This window comes from Pleurodeles waltl, chromosome 3_1, assembly GCF_031143425.1.
Source record: "Pleurodeles waltl isolate 20211129_DDA chromosome 3_1, aPleWal1.hap1.20221129, whole genome shotgun sequence".
NCBI lineage: Eukaryota > Metazoa > Chordata > Amphibia > Caudata > Salamandridae > Pleurodeles > Pleurodeles waltl.
Window position 1 is genome coordinate 545,628,613 of NC_090440.1, and position 15,576 is coordinate 545,644,188.

At 44.7% G+C, this 15,576-nt stretch overlaps 1 protein-coding gene and 1 non-coding gene across 9 annotated transcripts in view; both read left to right on the plus strand.

Annotated features, from left to right (window-relative positions):
* The window catches only part of TIPIN (TIMELESS interacting protein), a 125,779-nt gene that overhangs the window by 58,727 nt on the left and 51,476 nt on the right, over nucleotides 1–15,576 (plus strand). For all 8 annotated transcript variants that reach the window (XM_069222890.1, XM_069222886.1, XM_069222893.1 and 5 more), the window contains one exon: nucleotides 281–344. In XM_069222890.1, the coding sequence (XP_069078991.1) occupies nucleotides 281–344 (64 nt within the window). The remainder of the gene's footprint in view (nucleotides 1–280; nucleotides 345–15,576) is intronic.
* Nucleotides 11,389–11,526, plus strand: LOC138286303 (small Cajal body-specific RNA 14). Its single transcript, XR_011201957.1, has one exon. It is a non-coding gene; the product is annotated as a small Cajal body-specific RNA 14 (non-coding RNA).

Here is a 15,576-nt window from a genome sequence, read left to right on the forward strand (position 1 = left end):
GTTATGCTACTTTGTAACCATGAATTTGCTTTTCCCCATTAATGTTGACTTCAATTACAGATCACTTTCTTTTATACTATGTTTTTAGTTGCAATGCGTGTTTGTGTAGGCAACTGCTGCACTTTTCATAAGTCATTCCCACCAGTTATTCACAATGGCTATGCAACTGTTCTTGTTGAAATTACTTGAAGCATATCAAACAGTTTATCAAAGAACATGAAGAATTAAAAGTAGGTAATGTGTAAACCTGGGTAGTTTAAATGGTTTTCCTTTCATTTAGACCTGCTTGAAGCGAATCCGGATGGATCTACCCATTGCGCACAGTGACTTTACAAGCCAGGAAGGTGAGTGTATTCTAATATCGTTTTGTTTCTCTAAATGTTCGAACCTCCTGAAGTGTTTTTTTGGTTTTAGCTAGGTTTGCTTAAAATACTGTGTCTGACTGAGTCTAGACCATTTATTGAATAGGTTGGTAAGTTTGGGAACTTCAAAAAATATTGCTTAAAAGCAGACATAGACTAACATGTTTCAAATAATTACAACATAGAGTATACTACACTGTTGCACAATTATGTTCTGTAGGCCTTACTACAGACTCGAGCTGCCCCAGATGGTGCAAATCCATGGCCAACTATTACAATTTGGCATGGCCTGTTCACCTATGATTGCATTCTGAGAATCAGTATTCAAAACCTTCTCTGTTTCCCTTACTCCCTCCCTACATCATGGCTTACTGGGCTATATCAAAGATTTCCTCAAACAAAGAAATTGGTTTGCAGCATTGGCTTGTCTTCTGGCAAAGTGCAGGGTCACTATGAGATGGGGTGGAGGTTCCCTTCCAAAATCATAAAGACTCGGTCTTGACAGCATGGACTTCTATGCATCTACACTTTCCTGCGCGTCCCAGAGATATTTGGCTTTTACTCCATTCGTATCTCAAGATTACCATTCTAACCCACTTTAAGTTAAAGACGTCAAATAGTAAAACTGAACATCTGTTATATATGTTGCTTGTTAGCCATATCTCTGCACATAGTAGTAATCATGTCCTTAATGATCTCACTAATAAATCATATGTATACCCATGCTCAAAGTATGAATATCATGGTTAGTAACCAATTGTGTCACATGCAAATTGGAAGTTTTATTGTTATGGTCTATAAACATTGTGTAAATGAAGATTTGTGCAAAAATCATCTCCCGATTAATAAGCTTAACAGAAAATAACATACCACATCCTGTTTTCATTTAATTTAAATATCGTTTTAAATAGGTTTTTCTTTTAAAAGAAAGCACTGGTCTGCTTCAAGCTTAGAAGCAATCTACAGAGTTGTTGGTTTTTATCATTTTTCTACAAAAGTGGACATTTCACCATCCATTGATACTTAGGGCTCCATGCATAGAAGTGTGGTAATGGGATAATGACCAAAAATTGGCCGATGTCTCGTCCCCCTTGCAGGCAGAGAAAGACAATCAGTATCACCCATGCGTTGGGGAAAAAATCCGGAAACCTCTTGGGCAATCTTGCAACACTTGGTCTTGAACAACTTGTCAAAGTCCCCACCAACACAGCCAGACACACCCTCGACCCCAGTCTTCTCAGCAGGGAACATCATCACCTTCTCTCACACCTCCGAACACCATTGTACTGACCACAAGTGCGTCCACTTCACCTTCACGAGGAAGGACACGCCACGCTGCTATACCCCTCACCCCCTGGCAGAAGCTGGGGCAAAATCACAGAAGCGCAACTCACCAACGCACTCTGCCACTAACCCCCCAACTGACGCAGCAGACGCAAATGACTCTACACGTAATCTACACACCTGGATATCGAAATGCACTAACAGCGTAGCCCCGTCAGAAAAACCACAGGAAACCGATAAAGCAAAACACCTAGATGGTTCATGACAAACCTACAAGAGTCCAAATGCTCCTGCAAGCAACTGCAACGGAAATGGTGGAGCAGCAAATCAGCTGAAAACGGCTTAGCCTTCAAGAACACAGTCACCATGCACCACCAGAACTGCAGAGCCGCCAAAAAAGCCACCATTCAACAATGCCTGAGCACCAGTGCTCACAGCAGCAAGGAGCCCTTCTCCATCGTCAAAGAGTTCACGAACTCCGGGACACACATCTCATCCATCCCTCCCTCTCAAGACCTCTGCGACAAACTCGCCACCTTCTTCCACCGGAAAATCCAGGACATATAAAAAGGCTTTAAGAACCAAAACTCGCACGCACTGCCCACAAACACCGCCACTGACCCCCCCACCACACCAGATCCTAAACTCTTGGACTCCCATCACCACAGAGGATGCCCAAAAACTCATGAACTCCATCTACTCAGGAGCACCTTTGTATCCATGCCTTCATTACATCTTCATCCTGGCCAGAACGACCATAGCACCAGAGCTCTGCCAGACTATCAACCAATACTTCGCAAACACCACCTTCCAACCAGACTGGAAGCACACCGAGATCAACCCGCTACTCAAGAAACCCACTGCTGACCCAAGGGAGCTGAAAAACTACAGACCCATCTCTCTGCTCCCTCTCCCAGCAAAAGTAATGGAAAAGGCCGTCAACCAGCAACCCACCGGATTCCTTGAGACACACCATATCCTGGATCCATCCCAATCCAGATACAGGAGCAACCACACCACCCAAACAGCACTCCTAGCAGCCACAGACTTACGCGCCATACTAGACCATGGAGACAATGCTGCACTCATTCTCCTAGACCTCTCCGCCACATTCAACTCCGTCTCCCGCTCCATCTTCTGCGCCTGACTCCACAACTGCGGCATCCGCAGTGAAGCACTGGATTGGATCAGGTCCTTCCTCACTGGAAGAACACAGTGTGTCAGACTACCACTGTTCACTTCAGAACCCAAAGAAACATGCTCCTGAGTGCCCCAAGGATCATCACGCAGCCAAACGCTCTTCAACATCTACGTGGCCTCGTTCGCCAAACTCATCAAACACTGGCTATACGTAGTCTCCTACGCTGACGATACCTAACTGATCTGCTCCCTGCCTGGTGACTCTGTAAAGGCCAAGGGAAATTTACACAATGGTATGAGAGCAGTCACCGCCTGGATGGAAGCCAACTTCCTCAAACTCAATTCGGACAAGATGGGGATCCTTGTAATCCGCTCCACTCCCTCCACCTGGAACGACTCCTGGTGGCCTACCGCACTGGGAAACTCGCCCCCTCCCACTGAACACACACACAGTCTGGGCATCATCCTGAACTCCTCTCTGTCCATGACCCACCAAGTGACTGGCTTCTCGTTGTCATGCTTCCACACCCTTCGATTCCTTCGAAAGATCCTCAAGTGGATCCCAACTGACAGAAGGAGGACAGTCACCCACGCACTCGTCAGTAGCAAACTGGACTACAGCAGTGCACTCATTGCTGGCATCCCCAAGAAACTGCAATCAAGACTACAAGAATGGAGCAGCAAGGCTCATCCTGGAGATCCCCCGACACAGCCGCATCTCCTCCCACCTCAGAGACCTACACTGGCTCCCAGTCAACAAGCGCATCACATACAAACTTCTGATTCACACCTACAAGGCACTACACAACATAGGACCGGCTTACCTCAACCACCGCTTCACCTTCTACATACCTAACAGACAATGCCGTTCGTCCCAGCTCGCCCTCGTAGCCATTCCTGAGATCTCAAAAAGCACAGCAGGAGGAAGATCCTTCTCCTACCTCGCAGCCTGGACATGGAACACGCTACCTTTCAAACTGAGACAGACCGCATTACACTGAAGCAGTTCAGGAAGGACCTCAGGACCTGGCTTTTCAATTGAGCAGCACAACCCCAAACAGCACCTTGAGACGCCACAGGTGATTAGCAACGCTATAGAAGTACTGATTGATTGATAATAACTGTGTGAATGTTCATACACTGAACCTTTGCTTGCTGTTTGTCCCCATTCTGTTTACCCACACTAAACATTTGGTGTGAGATAGTGGAGTTGGTCGGTTGATGAAGATCCTTCTTACTACAAGAAGGTCCAGGTTGATTTCATCCTGATCCTTACTCTTTTAGACATCTCTAAAGATATTTAGTTTGTTATTTATTTTCTGCTTTGGACAGCATATCAGAGTACTGAGAATGGAAATAGCTAGTAAATTATTTGTGACATGCCATTGTAGCAGATTGATCTTGTCATCTTCCTAAACATAATGCAAAAAGGAGCCAGTAAGTTTGACATTCCTATCCATATCACTCTGATAGCACCAGGCTTCTTTTTTTTTTTTAAAGTGTGACATGTTCTAATGGGGCTAATGGAAACTGTTCCCAAACTGGCAGGTCTGGAATACAGAGTAATGAATATTACACTAATACCTGCATCAATCCAAGCACTATCAGTCGGGCAAGGGTGTAAATATCAAACTTCAATGAGTTTCCCTTTCTTTGGGCACTCCCCCTCCCCACCTTTAGTTGTAGCTGGGAAACATCTATACTACGGGTGCAGTCACTGCATCCAGCCTATTCTGCTGCCAGTTAAAGAATATTGGACGTGCTATGTGGGAGGGTATACAGAGGCTGATGAGAAGGCACCTGCAAACCTAGCCTGCCACTTTCCTGTGGCTTCCAGTTCTTGCTTGTTTCAGACTTGTTACAGTGACACTGCAGCTGCCTGGGTTTTTCTGCTATGGTTTTCCCGACCAGGTTTTCCCACTCACTGTTTTTCCCGCCTACAGAAGCCCCGCCCACCCCAGGAACTACTTAATGCAGGCCACAGCAGACTTGCCCAGTGCCATGACCCCTGGCACTCCCCCCTCCCACTTCTTCCCCTCCAAAGACACACCATCGCTGAGCTCTACCCCGTTCACCCCAGATGCCACTACAAACACTGCCACCACGCCAACCCATGCTCCATCTTAGAACCTTTCACCTACACTCACTGTCACTTCACTCTCCACAGCACACACACCAGTCCACTGACCAACCCCACACCAAACACACCACAGATGCCACCTGAACAAGAACACCAACTTGCATGCGCCCTTCTCAACACAATCTCACTTTGCAAACATTCTACCGAAATATGGGACCTCATCCCCAAACTCGCTCCCTACATCGTCTTCCACACTGAGACCTCGCTCAACCCCACATCTGCTCCAAACATTGCCACAGCGATCCCCAAGGGATATAAAATTGCTCACCGGGACTGCACCAACAAGTCGGGAGGAGGAACAGTGATCATCAACGAAGAGACCATACAGTGCTCCACCAACAACACCACCACCTCCATGGAGCATCTGAACTTCAAGCTCCACCGGGACAACAAAACAACCAACAGAGGCACCCTAGCATACTGACTACCCTCTCTCCCCCACCTACAACAACCACCCCCCAATCCCGCACTCCAGCTTCTGCAACACCATTGCAGACTTCTTTGTGCCCCTGGCTTAAGCCTCCGAGGACTTAATCTTCCTTTGCAACCTAAATTTCCACATCTACCCCAATGACAACAACACTGCACACATCCTCGACAGTATGAGCAGCCTCGGATTGACCCAGATCGTCCACGAACCTACACATACCGCAGGACATACGCTGGACCCCATTTTCATCTCCAGCTACCGCGTCAAATACAGCCATGTCAAAAACCTTACATGGACTAATCACTCCATCATTCCATTTAGCATCTCCAGCACCCGCATCTCCACCCCCAAGATGACCAGCACCCCCCACTGGAGTGGAAACAAAATCTCAGAGACCAGCTGGGTGGACATCCTCATCACCTCCAACCTACTATCGCCACCAACCTCGAACAGGGAGTGAAAAACATCAATGCCTGGATCACCAATTGGGCCGACAGCATCATCCCCATCAAGAGCACCACCCAGACAAAAATCCTTTAAAAAGGCCAGATGGTTCACCCAAGAATTCAGAAGAGTGAAATGAGACAGCAAATAGCTGAAGAGATGGCAAGCCAGCAAGGACTCCTCCGATAGAGCAGACTTCAAGACCTTCCACAACCTCTACCACCATCTGCTGATGGCAACAAAGTAGACAGCCTTTGTGGCATGCATTGAGACCAGCCCCACCAACACCAATGAACTTTTCAACATTAAGGAATTCTCCAACCCGGCTGCCAGCAAAAACATGACACCCTCACAGGAGCTGGGCGACAATCTCCCCCACTTATTCCATGACAAGATCACAACCATATACAGAAACTTTGAACCCCAACCCACACCTACGAACTTCAATAGATACGCTACCATTGTAACCGACAGGAGCCACACACTGACTACCTGGAACATCCTCTCCACCCAGGACATCACCTTCACCATGAAATCCATCCAGTTGGGAGCTCCCACTGATCCATGCCCACACCACATCTTCAACCTTGGAAACCAAAGGATCACCCAGGAATTCATCACCCTGCTCAACACTTCTAAAACCAGCGCAACATTTCCTGATGCCTGGAAACACGCTAAAGTCAGACCACTAATCAAAAAAACCTTTCACTGACCCAAGCGAACCCAAAAACCTCTGGCCAATCTTCCTTCTACCATTCCCAGCAAAGTTACTGGAAAAGATCGTTAACAAGCAACTCATGACATACATGGAGCAGAACCAGCTCCTCCACGCCTCCCAATCTGGCTTCCGCATCACTCACGGCACAGAAACTACCCAGATCAGAGCCACAGCCTACATCCAAATCCTCCTCAGCCAAGGAGAAACAGCACTTTGATCCTCCTCGACTTCTCGGCAGCCTTTGACACAGTATCCCATGATATGCTGATCGAAAGACTCCACCACATCGGCATCCAAGGGGGTGCACTCAGATGGATGGATCACCTCCTTCCTCACAGGAAGCACCCGGAGGATCCACCTCCCTCCTTTCACCTCCAAGTGGTGTCCCCCAGAGCTCATCCTTAAGGCCTACACTCTTCAGCGCATAAATGATGACCCTGCTAGCCAACATCGGCAGATCCCACAATTTCAACATAATTTCCTATGCAGATGACACCCAACTTATCCTCTCACTCTTCAACGACCCCTCCACCACCGGAACCAACATCCACAAATGCATAACAAGAGTTGCTGACTGGATGAGGAACAGCTGCCTGTAGCTGAACACAGACAAGACAGAAGTACTGATCTTTAGCAGCAACCCATGGAACGACTTCTGGTGTCCATCAGACCCAGGACCCACACCCACTCCCTCCGATCACGCCAAAAACATCAGAATAATCGTTCACAACAAGCTCACCATGAAATCACAGATCAACGACGTTTCATCTGCCTTCTTCCTCACTTTGTGTATGTTACGTAAAATCTTCAAGTGGCTACCCCAACACATGAGACGCACAGTGACACAGGCCCTTGTCACCGGCCGACTGTCCTACGGCAATGCTCTCGACATAGGAATCGGCACACACCACTTAGAGACTTCAGACCATACAGATTGCTGGAGCCAAACACATCCTCAGCCTTCCCTGATGAACCCATATCACACCCTACCTCAGCCAGCTCCACTGGCGGTCCGTACAGAAGAGATGCCAAATCAAGCTGCTGCCCCACGCATACAAGGCTCTACACCACCAAGGACCCGTTTACATTAACCACCACCTGAACTTCCACCAACCGTTGACAAGACTATGCTCTGCCTCCCTTTCACTTGCCCATACTCCCCGCATCTACAAAAGCAGATGTGGAGGATGCTCCTTCTCTCACATCGCAGCAAAAACTGGAACAGCCTCCACACGCACCTTTAGACCATCACCTCACTTCCTGAATTCGTAATGGCCCTCAAGACCTGGCTGTTCAAATAAGCCTCCGGGACCTGCAAGCGCCTGGATACCCTAGCGGGTAATTAGCCACGCTTTATAAATCCTGATTGATTGATTGAATGCTTCACATTGGCTTAAAAAGGAAAATGGAACAAATGATACCAGAATGTAAGCTGTCTTCATCCTATTCAATAGAGTTTGTCACATTCTCTAATTTAACATATTTATGGATAGCTCATAGTGACTCGCCAAATACATGGACCTGGATTATATTATCAGACCTGAAACCTGACATCCAAAGTAGCATGGAGGATCTACCCTTTTAGGTACGCCTGTGCAGTACACATGCTGATGAGAAGTCCATGAAATAAAGACTGAATCACACCGTGGAAGGTAGAGGTGGAAAGGAAGAAACAGACTGCAAGATTCACATTCAAAAGATTTTCCATCAACCCTCCAGACACCATAAGCAGATTCTTCAGTATCTGGATGAAGAGAGACCACAAAAGATGCTATGACTTTACAGCAGCACTTTCAATAAAGCATACAAGGATGTTGTAGTGCGTCTACTTCAGTTGGGAAAAGAACACCGTAGTAGTTGGTGTTCTTAGAGTCCCTGACAATCCTGGGGTAAGAAGTATAAATCTCAGGATTATGAAATGTTCCTTCACAGGAACAATTATCGGACCTATACTTGGAGATTTGTTTTGGGTAGATAAAGTACAAAATGACGGAAGGCAGCCAATAATAGTCATGATTACATATGGTTCGCTTTAAGGGCTATTTGCAAGATGGTGACAGTAGTCCCCTTGTTCCCCTGAGAAGAGGTGATAGTATGTAAACATTGATCTACATGGTATCCTTTTTCCTATCACCTTGAGAAAATTTAACAATGCTTTCTCCAGATTGCACGGGTCTGAGACCACTGCCACTACAAAGTTCATACTACATCTGTAACTCCAACCATGGCTGCCACCCATGCATATGAAGAATAATCCACATCTTCTTATTTTGATATGTGATTGGCAACAAACACTGTATATCCTTCACACATTCTAAAGTTCCTGTTGTCTCAAGGTCTTGCATGAATCCCAACACAGTGTAGCCCTGTTGACAAACAAGCAATGAATCTGTTTTCATCTCAGGGTGGGCTCCTTTTTCTTTTGGAGTTGCACAGTCTGTTACAGGGGACATTTTGCAGAGTGGTTGCTGCACTTCCGGGCGTTATGTTGTCCTGCATTAACTTGATCCGTCTGTTGCACCTTCAGCCAAGGCTGTTACAAAGATACTCACAAAGTCAAAGAAAGCAATTTTCACAACAGTCAGGAGTGGATGTTTCTAAACCTGGGGGCAGTGTAGTCTCATTTGTAAACCAAACATAATGTTATGAATAGATATTCTCTGTTTCTCCCATGATACTGTCACTCCCCCTCTAGTAACATTTGATTGGCAGAACAGTGACATGATCTTGCAGTTTAGATGTGTTTGAAGCAGCCGCTGCAAATATTATGCCAGGTCTTAGAGACATTTGCTCTTCTCTCTGCATTTTCAGTCTATTACAGAAAACAGATTGTTTGTGGTGCTGGTTAACCTCAATGCAATGTGTACTATTGGCAAGAAATAGGGATTGACATGAGTCTCATCCCACATGAAGAGAGGCACTACTACTGTGGACTTGACCATTTGTCCACTCATTGTCACGGACAGTTGAACATATTCCAGAAGGTTTGCATATAAAGACTTTATAAGCAGGCTCCTGGTACTTAGGGGTAGATTCCCTTGGCAACATGTGGAGTTCACATCCTCAGTATCTGTTCACCAAAATTGAATATGCACCCAGACCTTAACATTCACTACTTATTTGGAAAGAATGCTACCAAGTGAATAAAAACAACCTTCTGTATATCTTTGAAGGATATCAGAAACATTTTCACATTATCATTAAAGTTGAGGTCAAATTTGAAATGTTAAGATATACCTTCAGCATATCATCCTGGCCTCTGAAGTCCTCCCTTCTTCAAGAGGACTTCATGAACATTGTGAAAGAAGCAATTAGGCCTTCTAATTGTACCAGCTACTCTTTGATGTGGAAGAGATTTTGCCACTGATGCTTAATCACCGATTATAACCCTGTTGCATCAAGAGGTGACCGAAGTCTCATATCTGCTGCTCCTTTCAAGAGCAGAGAAACAGTACTCCTCCTCTATCCTCAACATCTTCTTTTGGAGTCACCAAGCAACTCATTTCTTTTCAAGTTGCTAGTCGCACACAATTTCTTAGTAATGCTAAAAAGGAGTTCTCTTTGATCGGAATCCTATTCCCACTTTGGAATGGACCAAACACGCTCAATGGGCGAGGGTTCCCTTTGTACCCAAACACAAATTCTACCTTGGGAATCTAGCTTACTTGGTGGCAATATCGTCCACCAGTAGGGTGAAATTCAAGTCATACCCACTGCTGAATTGTTTCCAGTATTCTTGGGGACAGTTGCTGGCATATTACATCCATTCCCCGTAAGCAGTGCAAGTGTTCTTTTTTTATTTTTTTTTATTTTTTATTATTAAACCAAATAATCGATATTTCTGCCCTTTCCTGTTTCTGCCTGCTGTACTGGGTCTTGGTCCTATTTATGTTTAAAAAAAAAAAAAAAAAAAAAACCTTTGAAATTAATAAGTCCCTTTTGTCCCCATACTAATTTTTTAAAAGTAACATTCCTTTGAATATCTGCACTTTCTCATTCTCGCCTGCTAGACCGACTTTGTGCTTGTTAGGTTAAAAAGAGTATCAGTGAGTTATTCAGAGATGTATAAAATGTTCCAGCTGGTCGCATACTAATGTTAGACCATTACAGTTGCTTGAATGTGTCATCTGCCAGATGGCTAACTTTGTGTTATCAAACTATACAATTAGAAAGTAAATGTTGCCTTCCTGGTATGTACTGGCCCACCTTCCATTGGGAATTAGCTGGAAATTATTGGGCTGCACAGTGGAGGTTTTTTCACTCCTCAAAATACTGTTTTGACTCGGACACCAGAGAGCATGACCAGATACTTCTCCTTTGAAATGTTTCTGTTCCCCCTGCTCCCTTTGGAGTATTCCATGCTGAATTACTCCCTTGATGTATATTGTGGTGCTTTGACCTGTGGAAAGATCAATTGCTGGAGACAAAAAAAGTTGCACCCTTAGACGGTAAATCTGCTGCTAGCCTGCCCTGAGATTAATAAGTCACATGCCCTGTAGGGACAAAGTTTACTCAAATGTGTTAGAAAAATTAACTGGAGGTACATCCTAAGGAGATAAGCATGATGGTAGTTGACAGGCCAGCTTCCCCATGGAAAAAAAGCATAGCCTTTGTAAGACAAAGTATTTTAAAGACTTTTAAAAATAAAGGTATTTGTTGTTTGGCATAATGGTGGCTAATTAATTTACAGCTTATGAAACTGGGGGGGGGGGGGTTGGGAGGAATCTCATTTGAACTATTGACAAAAGTGAATAACCTTTCCTTCCATTGCTAGCGTGACCTGTGTGAGCCTGTGGGTTACGTGTTCACCTTTCCCTTTTTGAGACGTGTTAAAATCCTGGATGTTGCTGATTATCATTGCGGGGGCTATGTGGCTGTCCTATGTTTCGGTTGCATGTGTTAAAAATACCCTGCAACCTTCATACAGCCGCACACATCAAAATGTTGTGGTCCCAACGATCGGAGCCTGCCAAGATATTGTGCTTCCGCTGCATAGGATCCACACAGTAATTCTGAAAAAGAAATATAGTGAAAACACTGCACGTGCTTCTGCTATCAAAAAAAGTCCTGCTTGATAATGAAATTTGATATAGTTTTAGTTGTGACTGAAATAGTGTAAACTAAATTCCTACCCTTTAAATAACACCCACCCGACCTAATGGATTACAACACAAGAATTTTATTTTTAATGTGCGACACTAATTCACCCAAAGGACATTTGCGCTTTTGTTCAACCCTCATTAACACTTAATTCCAAAGCAGCCCTTACATCCCAACTAGCGAGTGCTGGGTGGACCTGGTCAACCAAACCCCCAACTGCATTGGCAAGTATTGAAGAATCTCCTCTTATGCGTCAATACCATTCTGCTTGTACAGAAAGGCCCTGGCTAAATATTCTTGTGTAAATGATGTTTAAGTTTGGTGGTAGCTGATTGCATTCCTGACTCCTAAGTGTCCAGAACACAAGTAATTCATGACTGGTTCCATCCGTCACCTTGTTTTTGATGCCCAGTATGCCAGACGTGGGTCCCGTGCTCACTGTGCCACTGAAATTAAGCTATTCCTGGCTGAGGATCCCTGATAAGGGCAGAACAAGTCCTGGGTTGCTTGTGTTCCGGTTCATGGAGGACCTGGCCTGGCAGTTGAGGCTAGATTGCTACCATTAAATTAGGCTGCAGACTGATTTGCATATGGCTGAGTCCAAATTGAAGTAGTGTGGTCAGTGAAAGATGATGGATTGGGAGATGGCAGGAGTGATTGCTGGTAGCTGAGATCAATTCAAGCATTCTCTCTATCACCTTGTTTTCAATGCTGTAGACTTCTCCGCACCCTCATTTAATCTTTAATGGATCCCAAGGACTCCCAGTGAATCATTATTGGAATCCGAGGACCCAAGCCTAAGCATTTTTGATGACTTGAACCATAACACTATACCAAAAAATACATAAACAACCATTCATTAGACAAATGCAGAAATTATAGAACATTTTATTTATCAAACAAATATTTTTAAAAAATCTAAATTTTTATTAGGAAGTGTGGTGCTTTTCTAATTTTAATTGAGACCACTCCTTGTCCATACTATATTCTGTTTGATAAACGTGCACTGCTCCCACAAATCATCTGAGAATATTAATTTCCTTTTTAGCGTCCAATTTCAAATGCTTTCACATTTAGAGAATGTTTTAAAATTTTCAGTTGCACATTTTGCTTCTTTATTTATTTACACTTTACTAATCTGTTATTACTATTTAATATTCAGAGCAGTGGCAGCCCCCCTGAGAAGACTTCCCGGACCCTTGGGGGTCCCCTGAGCACAGGCTAAGAACCACTACCCTAGAACACAGTGTTGTCATATTAGGTCTCAGTTTTCCAGCTCTGTCTGTCATCCTGTTTAGGTCTCCATCATGGGGTCACCGATCCTGTGCTCAGTGATTAGCATTCTGTGAGCAAAAGGTCTGCTAAAGACTTGTTTAGTAACTTGTAGCATTCCAATCTGTCTGCGATTCTGTGTATTTGTTTCTTTTCTTTAGATAATGTATAAGGCACTGTGCAACTCACTTTTCCTGTTTCTTTGGGGGTGGGGGGTGCTTGGTTCCTCTTCCACAGTTAGATCTGACCCATTTTCTATGGTTTTAAGGCTTGTACTGCAAGTATTTGACTTCTCTCGAGGTGTAGCATAATGTTGCAGTCTGTTCTGTACAAGAAGCAGTAATATGTGTAATCCTGCTTCTGCTTGACAGGCATTGTTGGGAGCATTCCTGTGCAACTTCAGTATTAGGTTGCAGGAACATGTTTTCTATTGGGCTAGATTCCCATTTTTTTATTACTGGCTTATGTAAAGCCCCATATTTTATTGCACTATGGGAAAATATGTTCTGAATGATCATTACTTTGTTTATTTTCAGGGACTAGGTGCTTTATAAGTTTTGTGATATATTCAGACTTTATTGTAGACATTGCCATGTTGATAGCTTCTCTAGATGTTCTAGTGATACAGAGGTCTGCTTTGTAGGCCCCCGGCACTAAGGTCAATATGCTAACACAAATCAGAAAAACAGTTGCACTTTAACCATTACACAACCCACTACATAATATCTGAGCACTCCCACCCTCTGTCTGCTACTTCTACGTGTTAGTCTAATAGTAGAATTCGAGCTAAGCAGAAAATAATATCTATTATGCGTTTCAGAGAGGGTACCCACCTGCATACCTATTTGAACAATTAAGTTTTGTGTTTAAGAAAATAGCAAGGGACCCGGCATACAGGCTGGAACTTTTGACAATGGGCTTCCCCAAGCTACTTGAGTTGCGATATGGTGCCCCCCTCCCACAGGAGATTCCTGAAGTGACAAGAATGGTGCTTACAGGGTCGAGGGCAGCACAGTGGGAAACAGGGTGGTGGGCAAGTCTCACCCAACAAACCCCACTGTGGCGGGGGAACGTGGCTTCGTGAAGCCTCCGCCTTCAAGGGGTTCCATAAATGGGATAACATAGGCATTTCACTTCTAGGGGACGCCTGGGTGGGTTCCCATATGTTGCCCTTCCAGGAACTCCAACAGCAGTACTCACTTTCTTAGACCCAGTTTCATAAATACTTGCAGCTTTAGCACGCGCTAGGAGCCTACATCCGGCCTGGTACGGTCCTCCCTGGGTTTTGTCCGGTAGAGGCGAAAATCCTGATGGGTGATTTGGGCAAGGGTGGGGTGTCCCAGCTATACCGTACCTTGATCACCAACACAGCAAAGCCGCTCACAAGTCTCAGAGAGCGATGGGAGTGCTGGCGGGGTCAGCTGGAAGAAGAGGCCTGGCGAGACAGCCTGATGGCCTCACAGAGCCTTACCATAACTGCCCACCTCCGACTGGTACAAGCATATTATCTACACACTGTATACCTTGCCCCCTACAGAATGCAAAGGGTGGGTCTCCGACTTCATGCTGATTGTCCTCGGTACTCAGGGCCCAATGCAGACTTTTACCACATGGTGTGGGCTTGCCTGCGCATAGCAGCCCACTGTGAATACTGGTGGTGGAAGTAGAGATGGCCCTGTTGCCAATCCTCTTGGGTGTCCTCGAGGGAATGGGGAACAACAGGGCGGACCTTACCTTCCTGGGGATAGCATGCCTGGTGGCCAAGCGTGATATCGCTGCCAACTGAAACTCGGAGGCAGCGCCAACACTTGCCCGGTGGAGGTGGGGAATGGACTCCTGCAGGAAAAACTAGTATATGAGACACGAGGTTGCCAAACCAAATATAACAAAGTGTGGGGGAAATGGAAAGGGGTTTTGTGATGTCTGTTTCTGAGAAGTCTTTAAGCACAGTAATAATAGCCAAATGTGTCCTTGGACAACATAATATATTAAGGATATGTTCTATTGAAGCCTTCCAGGAATTATATAGTTTTATATTGGTATGTATCAATGGTACAGATGTGTCCTGTTGTTATTACGTTGTTGAAGCAATAAAATTAATAAAGCGGTTTATCAAAAAAGAAAATATCAAGGTCTGCTGTCCTTGTCTCACAAGACCACCTGCATTAGTAAAACAACTCATGAAAGTGCCTCCCTTCCCGTTAGCCTTCAAAGGGTGCCAGAGATTTAATGTACCACGTTTTGCAGTGCTGCCTGGCGTGAAGACTCCTCTCCTTCACTTTCTGTACTCAACTTCTGTAACATAATCTCATTGCTGTAAAGAACTGCATGTGAAAACAGTTGACAAAAAGTGGCCTGATGCCCTTTCATTTATTTTCATTCTACGAAACTGTTCTTTTGAATATTAACTAAAGTGAGGCACATAGTGACCAACCGTCTAGAAACTCTTAGAAATTAATAACAAGCTAATGTGAAAATGAAGCAGACAGCATTTAGAAAAAGTATTTCTAATGTATACAAGTAGGCTTGAATATCCTACAGTGTAACATAACAATATAAACCAAACAAACGTCATATGAATCATGCATGTTCAGTATTTGCTTAGTACATGTGATTCAAGCAGGGGAGTGCTAAGGATAGAAAAGATACAGTGGCCCTCATTATGAACACAGCTGTAACAACCACT